We start from the raw sequence: 12,803 nt of genomic DNA, 5'->3' as shown, positions 1-12,803 counted from the left end.
AACTATTAAAAAAAGAAGAAGACATGTCAACGATGATTTACTAACCAAAGTATAAAGTATGTTTTGGATATTATAATTACCAAACACGTTCTACTTTTGGGGCTTAAATAAGCATGTCTCGTAAAAAGGATATATCTGTAAGTATTTGTGAGTACCGTGTCGTATTCAGTATTCTAATAATATATTGTAGAGAGAAGAAATTGCCAAACAGTTTCTTTTACCAGAAAGACAATCTAAAATTGATACACTTCTTAAGCAAGATGGTCAAGCTTATTGTATATGTAGATCATCCGATTCATCGAGATTTATGATCGCTTGTGATGCGTGTGAAGAATGGTAAGCAAGGAATTAATAGTTATGAATTAGGTATTTGAATATAAAATTATTTTAGGTACCATGGTGATTGCATTAAAATTTCTGAAAAGGAAGCAAAACTAATAAAACGATATTTCTGTATACGATGTAAAGAAGAAGACCCATCTTTAGTCACAAGATGGAAAACTAAAAAAGAACAGGAAGATTCTTTGTCACTTCAAGAAGAACGTAAATCCAGAAAAAGAAAAGAACGAGGAGAAAGTAAAAATGATAAAAAAATCAAGAAATGTGGCGAATGTATGGGCTGCTACAAAACTGAAGATTGCGGAAGATGTGATGTATGTACGAGGAAGAATAGACATGGCTTTTCAAAAAATAAGGAGAGGTGCAAACAAAGAATTTGTGTGAATGCTTTGGGAGGGTAAAGTTTAAAATAAATTTATTTTGAAAATTGTGAAGAATGGGTACAATATATTGGCTTTGAAGTTAATATAGCAGGTTACTATATTACTTACATAAATGCTGATCCACTAAAAGTGAGACATTCAAAACCCACTGTTTCAGTGAAAAATTGATAACTATAGCCCTTGTGTTACTTTAATTCTAATTTTATGGCATGATTGCAATTTCTGTGGACTCTGATAGAGTCCATCCCTGGGAGTATGGGAAAAATAATAAAAAAACTCCAGTACCGCCCTGCTTCGAGATATTAAGGTCAAAACTTGATAAATGAGTTGGTTCAACTTTTTATGTTTTTCTTGATGTAAAAGTTTGACATTCAACATACTTCAGTTTTTAACAAGTAGGTCAAAACTTGAAATTTTTACATACTATTTTAAACTGGTTCTCATAGAAAAGAGACCTTAAATTAAGATAAATCATCACGAAAAAATGAGTTACTTTATTTGTTCCTCATGCTTTCGCATTTGAGGAACATGAAAAAATAATCAAAACATTCTGTTACCCCCACACCTTGGGAGATTAATTTTAGCATTAGTACCGATTGCATAGTTGCTCCTCACTACCAATGATGCTCACTATGATTTATCAATAAACACAGCTTGTTGTATAAATAATATGTAGCACTTTTGTTGCAAGTGGCAAAACCTAGGTATATAGGAGGTATTTCAACTCCTCCTTAGTTGGAGCCAGACCTGCTTAGAGCAAGCCCAAAAGAAACGGTTCTTCTGATGGTGTCTCGTCCATGCCCTTGAAACCCATCGCACTTTAACCTCAAGAATTCTATCAGAAAGCTAAAATAAGTTTTGATCTAATTATTATTATAAATGATACTTATATCTATGTTAATCTACAGTCATCATATTCCTTATTTATCTACTACTGATAAACATATTTACAATATATTGCATCTTAATATTTTTCTAAATTTATTCACAATTATTAATAATCTTTAATTAAATAATGTTACTTCCAAACAGAAATCACTTTATTATAGCTTCGACCCTAATGAAGGGATACCTAAAGTTTTAAGATGCATCTGTTTGTTTCTTTGAACTTGTATGTTGGGAGTTTATGGCCTAGTAGGTATAATACTCCTTCTGCAACAAAGGTGTTGAGTGGTTATCAAATATTTTAATAAAAATAATTATGATGCTATATTTCCCTTTATCTATGTGAAACCAATTCTATCCCATTTTTCAATTATTGTTTTCATGTTTTTTTTGGTCCCTCATATGTGAAAACATGATAAATGACATTAGAATCATTCAACCTTTGATATCTCGAAGTATAGGGGTGCTGGAATTTTTTTATTATTTTTTCCATACTACAAGAACTCACAGTCAAATTTAAGAGAAATTATAATCTCTACAAGTTAGGCCATAATTATGTACTTAGAAAATGATTCATTTCCAAAATATTTGTATTTAAATGCAAAAAATTCATACATCCATTTAATAACATTTAATAACATAGCTTTGTTAGTATTCTATTAAGTAAAATTTTACTTTATGGGAGAATTTATGCCTATCGAGTACCTGATTCTTTACAACGATATCAATTTTTTTAAATAATTACAGAAATATTACTTATTATAAACAATTTTTAGAACAAGAAGAAAACGAAGAGACTCAAGTGCAGAAAGGGAACAATCCCATAATGAACACTTGAAGACTGATTATCCGCGACAGTGTTATGGACCAAAATGTATTAATAGTGCAAGATATGGCTCTAAATACTGTTCTGATCAATGTGGAATGACATTAGCAAAAACTAGAATTTTACAAGTTCTCCCTCAACGTATACAAGAATGGGCTTTAAGTCCTTCTGTGGCAGAAGAACTCAATATTAAGGGTATGATTATATCGTATAGAGTATATTTTATAAATTTTGAACAGTTTTTATTTCATAGTATTGTCAATAGAGCAGTTATAAAAAGTGGTCAACTAATTGATAATAATGGATATGTTCTATTTTAAGCTTACAATACAATTTCATCTTTTGGTATAGAAAATATTGAAATAAATAAGGTAGTGCATATTGATGCATATACATTTAACATTGTCAAGTCAAAATAATGTATGCAAAATGCAACAGCTTTCCATTGGTAGATATACATAAAATATGCAAACAAAGAATATGAAATATGGACAATAAACACACATTTTGAGGTTCTTATATTGAACTTTTTAATATTACCGTAGGTGAAAATAGTTGTTATGGCAAATTAACATTTTTATAGGATTGAATTGATGGAAACTGATATAGAATTTTTCACGATCTAAGAAAGTGACTAGCCTCCAGTTAATATATGAGATGCAATAGAATATAGACTCTACCCTTATATTTATATCTGACCCTAACAGGGTTGTATATGTATGGACCCAACACCTTTATCTGTGTCAGTTTATTACAAGCCATGAAATAGTATGTGTTATAATTTTTGGTAGTGTCTTAAAATATCTACTAAACAGCGCAAATATTTGCACTTTGAGGCAAAAATGATAGATAAAAGTGTTTACGCAAAGTTAATAGAGTGAAGCCATGAAAAATACTTTTCATTGAAAGAGCTTTAATGAGCATCCTTGAAAGTACAGTTTGGAAAATTGTGAATAATTCTATAGCTCCTAAAAAACATGAAAAGTGTACCAAAGTGCATTGATTTTTTTCATTTACTTTAGATATAAACAAAAGTGCTATTTATAAAATTTTCTTTCTATTCTCTATTTAAATGTATAGTATCTCAATATGATGAGGTATAAATATTATTTAGGTATCATTTCAAGCAGCTTATAAAATTAATTGTATGATTTCAAATCAAGTATTGTAAATTATTAGGGCTTTTTTGAACTATTATGGCGAACTTAGATTAATTTAATTTCTTATTGAGTTGGTTATTATATTTAATCCTTATAAAAAATTAAATTTCAGTATATCTTAATTTTATTTCTTGTTTGTGTAATTAGTGCAATGTCGCCATTTAAACTTCTAAAATAGAACAGCTCAGTTACATCTTATAGAATTTCTTTCCACTTCTTTTGGTACCTTGCTTTTTCTCTCCATCTCTGGATGTTTTTCTCTTCTTCCACTACTTCCCTCCACCGTTTTTTAGTCTACATCTTTTCCTCTTGCCCCTCCATGCAAGTCGTTTCAAGAGTCTGTCTTCGTCTATTCATTCTAAGTGACCTAGCCATTGTAACCTTATTGTCTTTATCAACGCGTTAATTGGTGACTCATTGAAAAGTGTGTAAATTTCATGGTTTGATGTCTCTCTCCCATCCTAACTCTGTCTGCTTTCCTCAAAAAATTCTTCTAAGTATTTTTCTTTCCCAGATTTCCAATATATGTTTAGTTTTATTCGTCATTATCCAGGTTTAAAAAGGCGTATGTCAGGGTGGATGTCAAAATTGTCTAATAAATTAGAACTTTCGTATATCTGGATATCACTTTCGATGTTAATATTTTTCTAAGTCACAGCTGTTATTTTTGGCAATTCTCAGTTCGATTTCCTATCCTCCTTGGCATTTATTATCTAGTAGTACACCCGAATACATGAAATTTTCTACCTCCTCAAATTCTATTAACGTCCCATCATATTTATGTACTTTGAAATTGTTTTTTGTCTTGTTTCCACATTTATTCTTTATTTTCATAAACTTTGATTTTTCATTATTGAAGTGCAGGTAGCATAAGCTAAGCATTGATGACTTTTTCAAACATCATTCCCTTTCTGTTGATACTGGTTCTTCTTATTATGCCTTCCAAAGCTAGATTGAATAGTACCGTTGATAAAGGGTCGCCTTGTCTTAATTCTTGTTGTTTTAAAAGGTTCACTTTTCTTGTTATTAATTTTTACTATATTGGTTGTGTCATCTAATGTAATCTTAATTAGTTGAATTCATTTAATATTTGGATTAACTTTGGTGTGTGGACACTATCATAAGCTCTTTTGAAATCAACTTAAAGGATCTGTGTTGGTATCTTATATTTGTAACAGCCAGTAATCAGTCTGGTTTGGGTCGGATGTTCCTCTGCCTTTTCTAAACCCTCCTATGTACTTTCCCAACAATTTTTCTGCATAGATTTCCAATCTTATTTCCAAAATTGATGCCAGTATTTTGATTGTGACGTCTAGCAAGGATATTCCTCCTATATTTTCACACAATGTTTTGTCTCCCTTCTTGTAAATGGGTAATATATTGGCTTTTCACCATGCTTATGGCATTTTCTCAGTTTTCCAAACCTAACAATTTAAATTGAAAATTTCTTCTTTAAGCTGTTCACTGCCATGTTTTATTTGTTCTTTTGTTACTCCATTATCTCCTGGACTTTTATTGTTTTTCACTTCTTCAACTTCTTCTCTGTTCAGTAAATAAAATCATATGATTACAAAATTGTGTAACTTGAATAATGGTATGGGATTACAATATTATTATTTTAGCTCTTGACCAAGTACGTAAACAACAAGTAGAGGTACAACAAATTCTTCAAGAATTAGATAAGCGCCATAAAGAACTTGATATCGTAATTGAAAGGGCTAAAAACGCAAATATTGATCCAAACCAAGAAAACGACAATGAAGATGATGCTGAAATATCTACATATTGTGTGACTTGTGGACATGAAATTCACTCACGTACTGCTATTAAACACATGGAAAAATGTTTTAATAAATATGAATCTCAAGCTTCTTTCGGATCTGTATTTAAAACAAGGATTGAAGGTAAATTTAGTTTTTAAAACATGCCCTACTATAAATAGGATATTTATATGCATGACTGATTTATTTAGTTATTATTAAATACTTTTTTTAGGGAATAATATGTTCTGTGATTACTATAATCATAATAACAAAACATATTGTAAAAGGTTGAGGGTATTATGTCCAGAACATTGCAAAGATCCAAAGATAGGAGATCATGAAGTATGTGGCTGTCCATTAGTAAAAAATGTTTTTTCGCCTACAGGAGAGTTTTGTAGGGCTCCCAAGAAGTCTTGCATTAAACATTTCGTCTGGGAAAAACTTCGCAGAGCTGAGGTGAGAGCTATTTACACATCATTCTAAATGATACTTTATGGAATTAAAACATTTTACGCAGCTTAGCATCAGATACAGTTTTACGTTTTTATCTATGTCGATATATTTTTCGTCTTCGCATGAGCTTCAACATAACGTAGCACAATATGTAGCCATTGTGTCATAAATGTATGCTTAAATGTATTATGAAACCGACTGTTAATTTACAATTATCATTTATTGTATAAAAAAAAGCAAGAATAAGGAAGATAACTTCAACAAATAAATTTAAAACTTTTAGACATGTTAATACTTCAGTCTTCTTTTTATATGTATACATTATTTATTGTACAAATAGTAAAATTTATTAGGGGGGCTTCTGATAAGTGTCAAACATGAAGATATGTTAATGTTGGTGTCATCCCTACTTAAAAAATTATAAGGGGCTTCTTCTAAAAAACCCTTTTTTGTGCCAATAATTTACATTTACGTATTATAGTTTTGGATGTTTATTGGCTATAAATCTTTATCACATATTAATAGAAATTCAAAATTCTGTTATGATTTTAGATTGATTTGGAAAGAGTTCGTCATTGGCTCAAGTTGGAGGAATTGTTAGAAAAGGAACGTCAGATAAGAACCAGCATGGTGAGTCGGGCTGGAGTTTTAGCATTGATGTTACATAGTACGTACAATCATGAATTAATGGAACAAATAACTGCAGCGCAAGATCAGCAAAATAATCAAAGAGATAACCGCGTTAAATCTAGATACTGTTAATTTTATAATACAATTTGTTCTATCATTAACAAATCCATGAGGTGGCAAAATGAACAGAACAAATATATTGAGTGAAAACAATAAATTGTAGAAAGTCATAATTCTTAGTTTTATTACAGTGGTACAGTAACATCTCGATATCTTGAATGTCAATGGAAACTTTGACTTAGTGAGTCTTCAACTTAGAAGTTCTAAATATGAAGATTTAATGACTAAAACGGCCCGATTTTTGAGTGATCATATTTTTCGAGGTATTGATTAAAGAACGTTCGTTTTAAAGGAATCAATTACACATTTAAAAAAATGGTATCTTCTTTTACTACAAAAAAATTTACAGATGCTTTATCAATCATTTTTTCAATTGCAGATAATTAACCGAATACCAATCCTCGACATCATCTTTCTACGTAAATTTCTTCATCACATGTCACATAATCTTCAAATTTAACTTTTACATTCGGCAGCTTCTAAGCTAAAGAGCTTTTTGAAACATCAAAAACTACAGTTTGAAATTGTAGTTTCTAATATACTTCTATTCTTTTATGCCATCCTAATTGCATGTAAAACGTTAAAAATTGCTCTTTTACGTACTATCAGGAAACTCCTCATTATTGAAAATAAGCGTTTAATTAGACATTTAGAAAAAGCCCCGTTTCGTTGTCATTAAAGTAAGGTAACCATACGCTGCGGATTAGCCGAAACAGTCTCGGATTTCCACCTTGCGTCCCAGATTTTTCTAGAAGCAATATTTGATACAAAAAAGTTGTGCATATCAAAATACGCGGCACGCATTTGAAGCATACAGTGAACTCTCGCTTCTGGGAATCCCCTTCCACCTAGAGCCACGATCTGAGCGTTAGGTGGAAGAGGAAACGCAGAATCATGGTAATTGGACAGTATGAAGAGATTTTCTTAGCCGTCAGGTTTTTGTCAGTTTAAATTAATATTCAATTTGTGATTTTTATTTGCTTTTGTTGTTAGGTAACTTATTCAATTAACTTTTTTTCATAAATAAAATAGTAAATTATTTTTGAAAGTCTCCCAAACAATGTGGCTATCGTTTGCGCAAGAAAAACGCCTTGAATTTCTTTCTAAATTTTTTGATAATCCTTTTTATGAAGCTTGGTTGCACTTCGTACATAATCAAGCAATAGGATTCCACACAAATAGAAAAAGAGACAGTAAGTGTCTTCGGAAAAAGTAACTGAAAAGTAGATTATACAGTTCCGGGCCGACGCTGTTTCATTTTATCAGACTGCATTCAGTTAATTATAGAAATGGACAATCATAAGTTTTCAGGACCTGGATTTATATAGCTGGGTGACTTTAAACAAAACACCAGTATGAGTTGAAATTGAATCTTCGCTATTACTTGTTAATAAAATTACGACAACTCATCAAATATCTGAAAATGGTATATACGAATATGCATAATCCAAAGGATCTATTGTGTCTCCCATCAAACTAGGAAGTGTCTGCTATAGGTGCACTATCTGGCTCTGGTGCTTTTACCTCACTGTATTAACATATCGAAAATTTGTTCCAGATAATTCCTCATACAATTGAGTAATTAGTAGAAATTGATCATTAAGAAAGCCTGCTAAAAGGGATTGCCAAAATTCTTTTCGTTAAAATTGCTTTTTACACTCTAATAGTTTATATTAGATGAATATACAATTCTGTTTTAAATTTTGTCTAATAAATAAATTTTGAATAGCTATGGAAATATCATGTGTAACAGTGCTACAGTGCATCAAACAACAGTCGTAATGTGATGCAAGATATGCTTCAGTATAAGTGGCAATCACCAGTATTTTGGTAAGATTTGACCAAGTAATACCCATAGATATAGAACAGTCTGGAGATGACAGGAATTTTAGGAGACAGTTTGAAGCATGCTGTCTGCAAGAATGGTACAAATTGGTGATTGGGGGGTTTACAAGAGATTTTTAAAATTTATGGTTAATAAAAAAATGTATTTATTTCAAATTTTAATAATGCAAAAATTATAAACATAAATGTTAAGTTTTAGTGGCTAAACGTGAAATTCAGCATTACCTATGTACTGTAAATAAATTGTAAACAAACTCTGAATTGTTTATAATTCGGTACATAATGGATAGTTGCTAGTCAAATAAAAGCCGAATTTGAAAAATGCAATAAAATTGTTAATACTTCCAGATTTATCCTTTCAAACTACTCATTCCAGCTCTCATAATCTCATCAACAAGCAGTAGGTTGCTTGCAATTATGGAGCAGGAGTTTATTATTTGTTTTTTGACAACATAATTATCATAGATGCCTGCATCTTTAGGATTAATTGGTTCACCAGAAGTTAAGTCAAGACCAATTGGTTCTGGATTTAGGCGCGCTTCTTCTTGAAGTTTTACAATAGTATCCTAAAAATTGTAAATATTAAAAAAATAATATTGAGTTGTGTCAAAATATTGATTGTTTGAAAAAATGAGCTTTGCACTGGTTCTTCTTGTAACACAAGACCTACATTGAGTTAAATTGACTCTTTTAAATTATTGCACACTTAGAGTATTTACTAGCATGAAACATTAACAAAGCATGACTCAACATATTTTTATGGTGGTTATTTATATATTTCTAAATTTTAACAATGTAATCTCACTTTATTTGTAAGTTTCTGGTTACAAATGTTTATTTCAACAAAGAAATATTGTCTCTCACTCTCTCTCTCTATGCAACTTATGTATTTTACCTGTGCATCAAATCCAGAATTAATAGCCAAAGTTTTAGGAATAACTAACAAAGCTTCTGCATAAGCTGCAACTCCTAAACGTGATTTACCCTTAATAGTGTCTTTATATGCTAAAAGTTCTTTGTTTGCTGTTATTTCAAATGAACCAGCACCTGGAAACACATAACAGTAATTATTTTTCAGCATTTTATTAGCCAATTTCAATGACTTACCTGGAATTAAAGCTTTATCTTCAACAGCATTATTTATAGCACGCAAACCATCTCTAACAGCATCTTTAATTTGTGTTAAAGTGTGTTTATTGGGACCTTTTATCAAAATAGTAACAGATTGAGGAACTTTACATTCTTCAATAAAAGTGTATTTATTCTCTCCCAGAACATGTTCATAAACATGTCCTGCTCGCCCAAGTTGAGATTCTTGTAAATCATCAAAGCTGTTCATAGCAACTCCACCACAAGCTAAAGCCAAACGTTCCATATTACGTCTTTTGGCTCTTCGTAGAGCCATTATACCCTCTTTAGCAAGCATATCCAAACTCATTGGATCAATACCTAAAAAATTATATTCTCATGAAACTTAACGAAAATAAAACACAAATATAAACCACCAAGTAAATTCTAGAAATGAAAATACTTTTCCCAACGTCGCTAAAATCATAGTAATTTAGAAGCACGTGAAGCTGGTCCTGTTCTATTATGATAATCGATGCTAAAGTTTGGCAAACGCGTCTATATCTTTCATTTTATATTAAGTTGTAACTGTTTTTATGAGCACAATTTCTAAGAAGGCTTTTTTGTTTGTTTATAGCATTCTAGAGATCTCAAGAATCCGAATTATCTAGAAATCTGTTGGATATAATAAGCAGTAGCAGTGTCAATAAATATTTGATGTCATAAAGAATACATCAGAATAGTAAAAGTAGAATATCTTACTAGCTTGGAGTGAATCTTCACAGAATAAAGTGTATTTAGCACTCCTTCGTCTGGGAAGATACCAATTGAACGATATGTTCTTTCATGCTTTGTTATTTCTAATAAACAGTAAAGGATCATTGTCTTTGCATGCTGGAAAATTGTGGTAACCCACTGCTGACACCATTGCCAAGAAACTATTCTCTATAGAGTAAATTCTATTGGAATTTGGCTATGAACAAGAAACTCTTACCCTACTAGCAACCAATCTTGATTTATGATTTAGAGGTATCAGAAGTTTAACTGATGGCTACATAAAATAGAAAAAATTGATAGGAAATAAAGCATTTATTGCCTCAAAACAAACAAAGACTTGTGACACCTAAAATGCATAAGTTGCGTTTAAAAAGTTGTAAATAGTGGTAAATCAAACATAACTGAATTGAAACTGCTAATAGGTATTTGTAGATACTACTTACATAAATAAAATGATTAATGATAAACAGAGCTGCAGATAATCAAATGAAGAAACAAAGTTCTTAAATCTTCATAAAGCTAAGGAGTAATATTAACAACTCAAATACTAAATTCAATTTGATCTAAAATCCAACATTGTTTGCTTGAGCACTCAAGGAACATCAAAGAAAATGATAACCTCAAAGTACACAAGTTTTTTGTGGATATAAAAACTTGTAACTCAAATCATTAATCTACAAAAAGAATTTTACCAAACCCCTCAAATCAATTTCCAGTAACAAACTCTTAAAGTCTTTGCTATTGGAATCATTCACAAAGCATCAATAAAATAAAAACAAGAAATCAGCTACATCATTTGCAATCTTGGAATTCAATTTTGCCAGCTTGAGATATGATTCCAAATATTTCCAAGGTTCCAATAGCATTGGTTGCTAATGTATTTTGTCATAATAATTGCCTGCCGAGCCAACAGCAAAACAGAAATAGAACAGTGACCAAAATCTTGTTTCCATTTTGTTTCTAGCTCCGTATACAGTTATAATAGCAAAAAACTTATCTTGAAGGCATTGTTAAAACCTGTGATTCTGAAGAATCAATTAGAACAATTATATTAATTCTTTAGCAATTCTGTCTCATAGAAAGGGATTTGATTACTGTATTTACATAATTAATATGAAATTAGTAGTATCCCCTTGCTGGATACTAGTTATTAAGATTTACATCTAACAGTTGGCCAACTTTGAGCTTTTAAATAAAAGCCGTCATAAAATAATATATTTTAAATAATTTTTTTCTGAAATGTGAAAAGTAGAGATTTAATATATAATGTACCTTTTTGATTAATAACCACAAATGTTTTGTCTGTTCCATCACAAAGAGATTTTTTCAAAGCAATAACCTTTTTAACTCTTTGTTCAATAAATTCACGTTCCGCAGAAACTAGCTTTTCCCTTTCTTCGGCAGTTTTATAAAAGAAGCCAGAGTTCACCTCACTTTTTTCATATTCCATACTGACATTACATGTGAGTATATAACAATTTTTAAGACTTTTTGGCATGTCTGGATGACGGCTTCCATGATCCAATACTAAACCTAACGAACAAATATACATCAAATTATAAAAGTTTTAGATATATAAGAAACATACCTTTAATTAATTGGGTATCTGTTTCTGTCTTATGCTGCATCTCCATTAATTCTACCATATGGAGATCTACTGGCTTATCATTTTGTTTTATTGATAGAATAGCATTTACACAAACATCAGTCAGAACATCAGCAAGATTGTGATGCAACTAAATAATAATGAATATATTGGTCTTAGAATTTCTACATTTTATTAATAACTCACCTTCGTTCTAAGACTTGTTCTGCAAACATCAGTTAGTGTTTCTTTATTGATATCAATGGGAATTTTAATTTTGTCAAGCACTTCCAATGCTTTTGCTCTAGCCTTATCGAAGCCTTCAGTAAGTAAACGTGGATGTAATCCTTCAGCTATGTAGATATCTGCTTGTTTTAAAAGCTCACCTATAACAAGAACAGTTGAAGTGGTACCATCTCCAGTCATATCATCTTGAGCTGTTGAAGCGCGAGCAATAAGTGAAGCAGTGGGGTGTTGAATTTGCATTTCATGTAGAAGAACGTTTCCATCTTTGGTTATTTTAATATCGCCGGCGCCAGACACTAACCTATAGTAATAATTTAATTTATGTCATGAAAATGTTAAGAAAACATCTTTTACAGTAAAGCATAAACATATTAAGCAATATTTTCTAAGAGTTTACAGTTATTTCAATATAATTAGTTGCTTAAAAATCATGTGTTACTCACATTTTTAGTGTTCCTTTTGGTCCTAGATTGGTTTTCATTACATCTTGAATACCCTTTGCTGCTGAAATATTAATTGCTAATGCTTGAGCAGCTCTCGCTACTTCTGCTTTTGGGTTTAATAAACTTATAGCCATTTTTTATGAATAAGAAATTTAGAATATAGAAACTCGTGCTTAACAATTCTCAATCAAAGAAATGGCAGATCAGATGTCATCTGTCATTTTTTAAGGATAATCATATTGTTCTGTCCTTATAGTAAGTTTGCAGAGTAAACGATTGT

At 30.9% G+C, this 12,803-nt stretch overlaps 2 protein-coding genes across 2 annotated transcripts; one reads left to right on the top strand and one right to left on the bottom strand.

Annotated features, from left to right (window-relative positions):
• LOC130894866 (CXXC-type zinc finger protein 1-like) lies at window positions 1–6,672 on the top strand. Its single transcript, XM_057801881.1, has 7 exons — window positions 1–137; window positions 191–336; window positions 392–736; window positions 2,384–2,628; window positions 5,216–5,497; window positions 5,589–5,812; window positions 6,362–6,672. The coding sequence occupies exons 1-7, from the start codon at window positions 114–116 to the stop codon at window positions 6,569–6,571; spliced, it is 1,476 nt and encodes a 491-aa protein (XP_057657864.1). The 5' UTR covers window positions 1–113; the 3' UTR covers window positions 6,572–6,672.
• Window positions 6,673–8,549: 1,877 nt separating this feature from the next.
• Window positions 8,550–12,755, bottom strand: LOC130895508 (T-complex protein 1 subunit zeta). The gene is made up of 7 exons (XM_057802842.1): window positions 12,524–12,755; window positions 12,042–12,381; window positions 11,838–11,985; window positions 11,522–11,782; window positions 9,512–9,853; window positions 9,300–9,451; window positions 8,550–8,970 (listed from the first exon to the last, which is right to left on the bottom strand). The coding sequence occupies exons 1-7, from the start codon at window positions 12,655–12,657 to the stop codon at window positions 8,755–8,757; spliced, it is 1,593 nt and encodes a 530-aa protein (XP_057658825.1). The 5' UTR covers window positions 12,658–12,755; the 3' UTR covers window positions 8,550–8,754.
• Between the last annotated feature and the right edge of the window lie 48 nt (window positions 12,756–12,803).

The sequence above is a fragment of the Diorhabda carinulata genome, chromosome 6 (genome assembly GCF_026250575.1).
Source record: "Diorhabda carinulata isolate Delta chromosome 6, icDioCari1.1, whole genome shotgun sequence".
NCBI lineage: Eukaryota > Metazoa > Arthropoda > Insecta > Coleoptera > Chrysomelidae > Diorhabda > Diorhabda carinulata.
The sequence above is the reverse complement of the archived record's forward strand: the minus strand, read 5'-3'. Positions and strand labels throughout refer to the sequence as shown.

Excerpts from the sequence above, each read along its gene's own strand:
- LOC130894866 (XM_057801881.1), top strand. The coding sequence starts at position 114 with ATGTCTCGTAAAAAGGATATATCT. Across the intron at positions 138-190 it reads CTCGTAAAAAGGATATATCT|AGAGAAGAAATTGCCAAACA; the intron begins GTAAGTATTTGT and ends AATATATTGTAG. Across the intron at positions 2,629-5,215 it reads AGAAGAACTCAATATTAAGG|CTCTTGACCAAGTACGTAAA; the intron begins GTATGATTATAT and ends TTATTATTTTAG.
- LOC130895508 (XM_057802842.1), bottom strand. The coding sequence starts at position 12,657 with ATGGCTATAAGTTTATTAAACCCAAAAGCAGAAGTAGCGAGAGCTGCT. Across the intron at positions 12,382-12,523 it reads CCAAAAGGAACACTAAAAAT|GTTAGTGTCTGGCGCCGGCG; the intron begins GTGAGTAACACA and ends TTATTACTATAG. Across the intron at positions 11,986-12,041 it reads GAACAAGTCTTAGAACGAAG|TTGCATCACAATCTTGCTGA; the intron begins GTGAGTTATTAA and ends ATTATTATTTAG.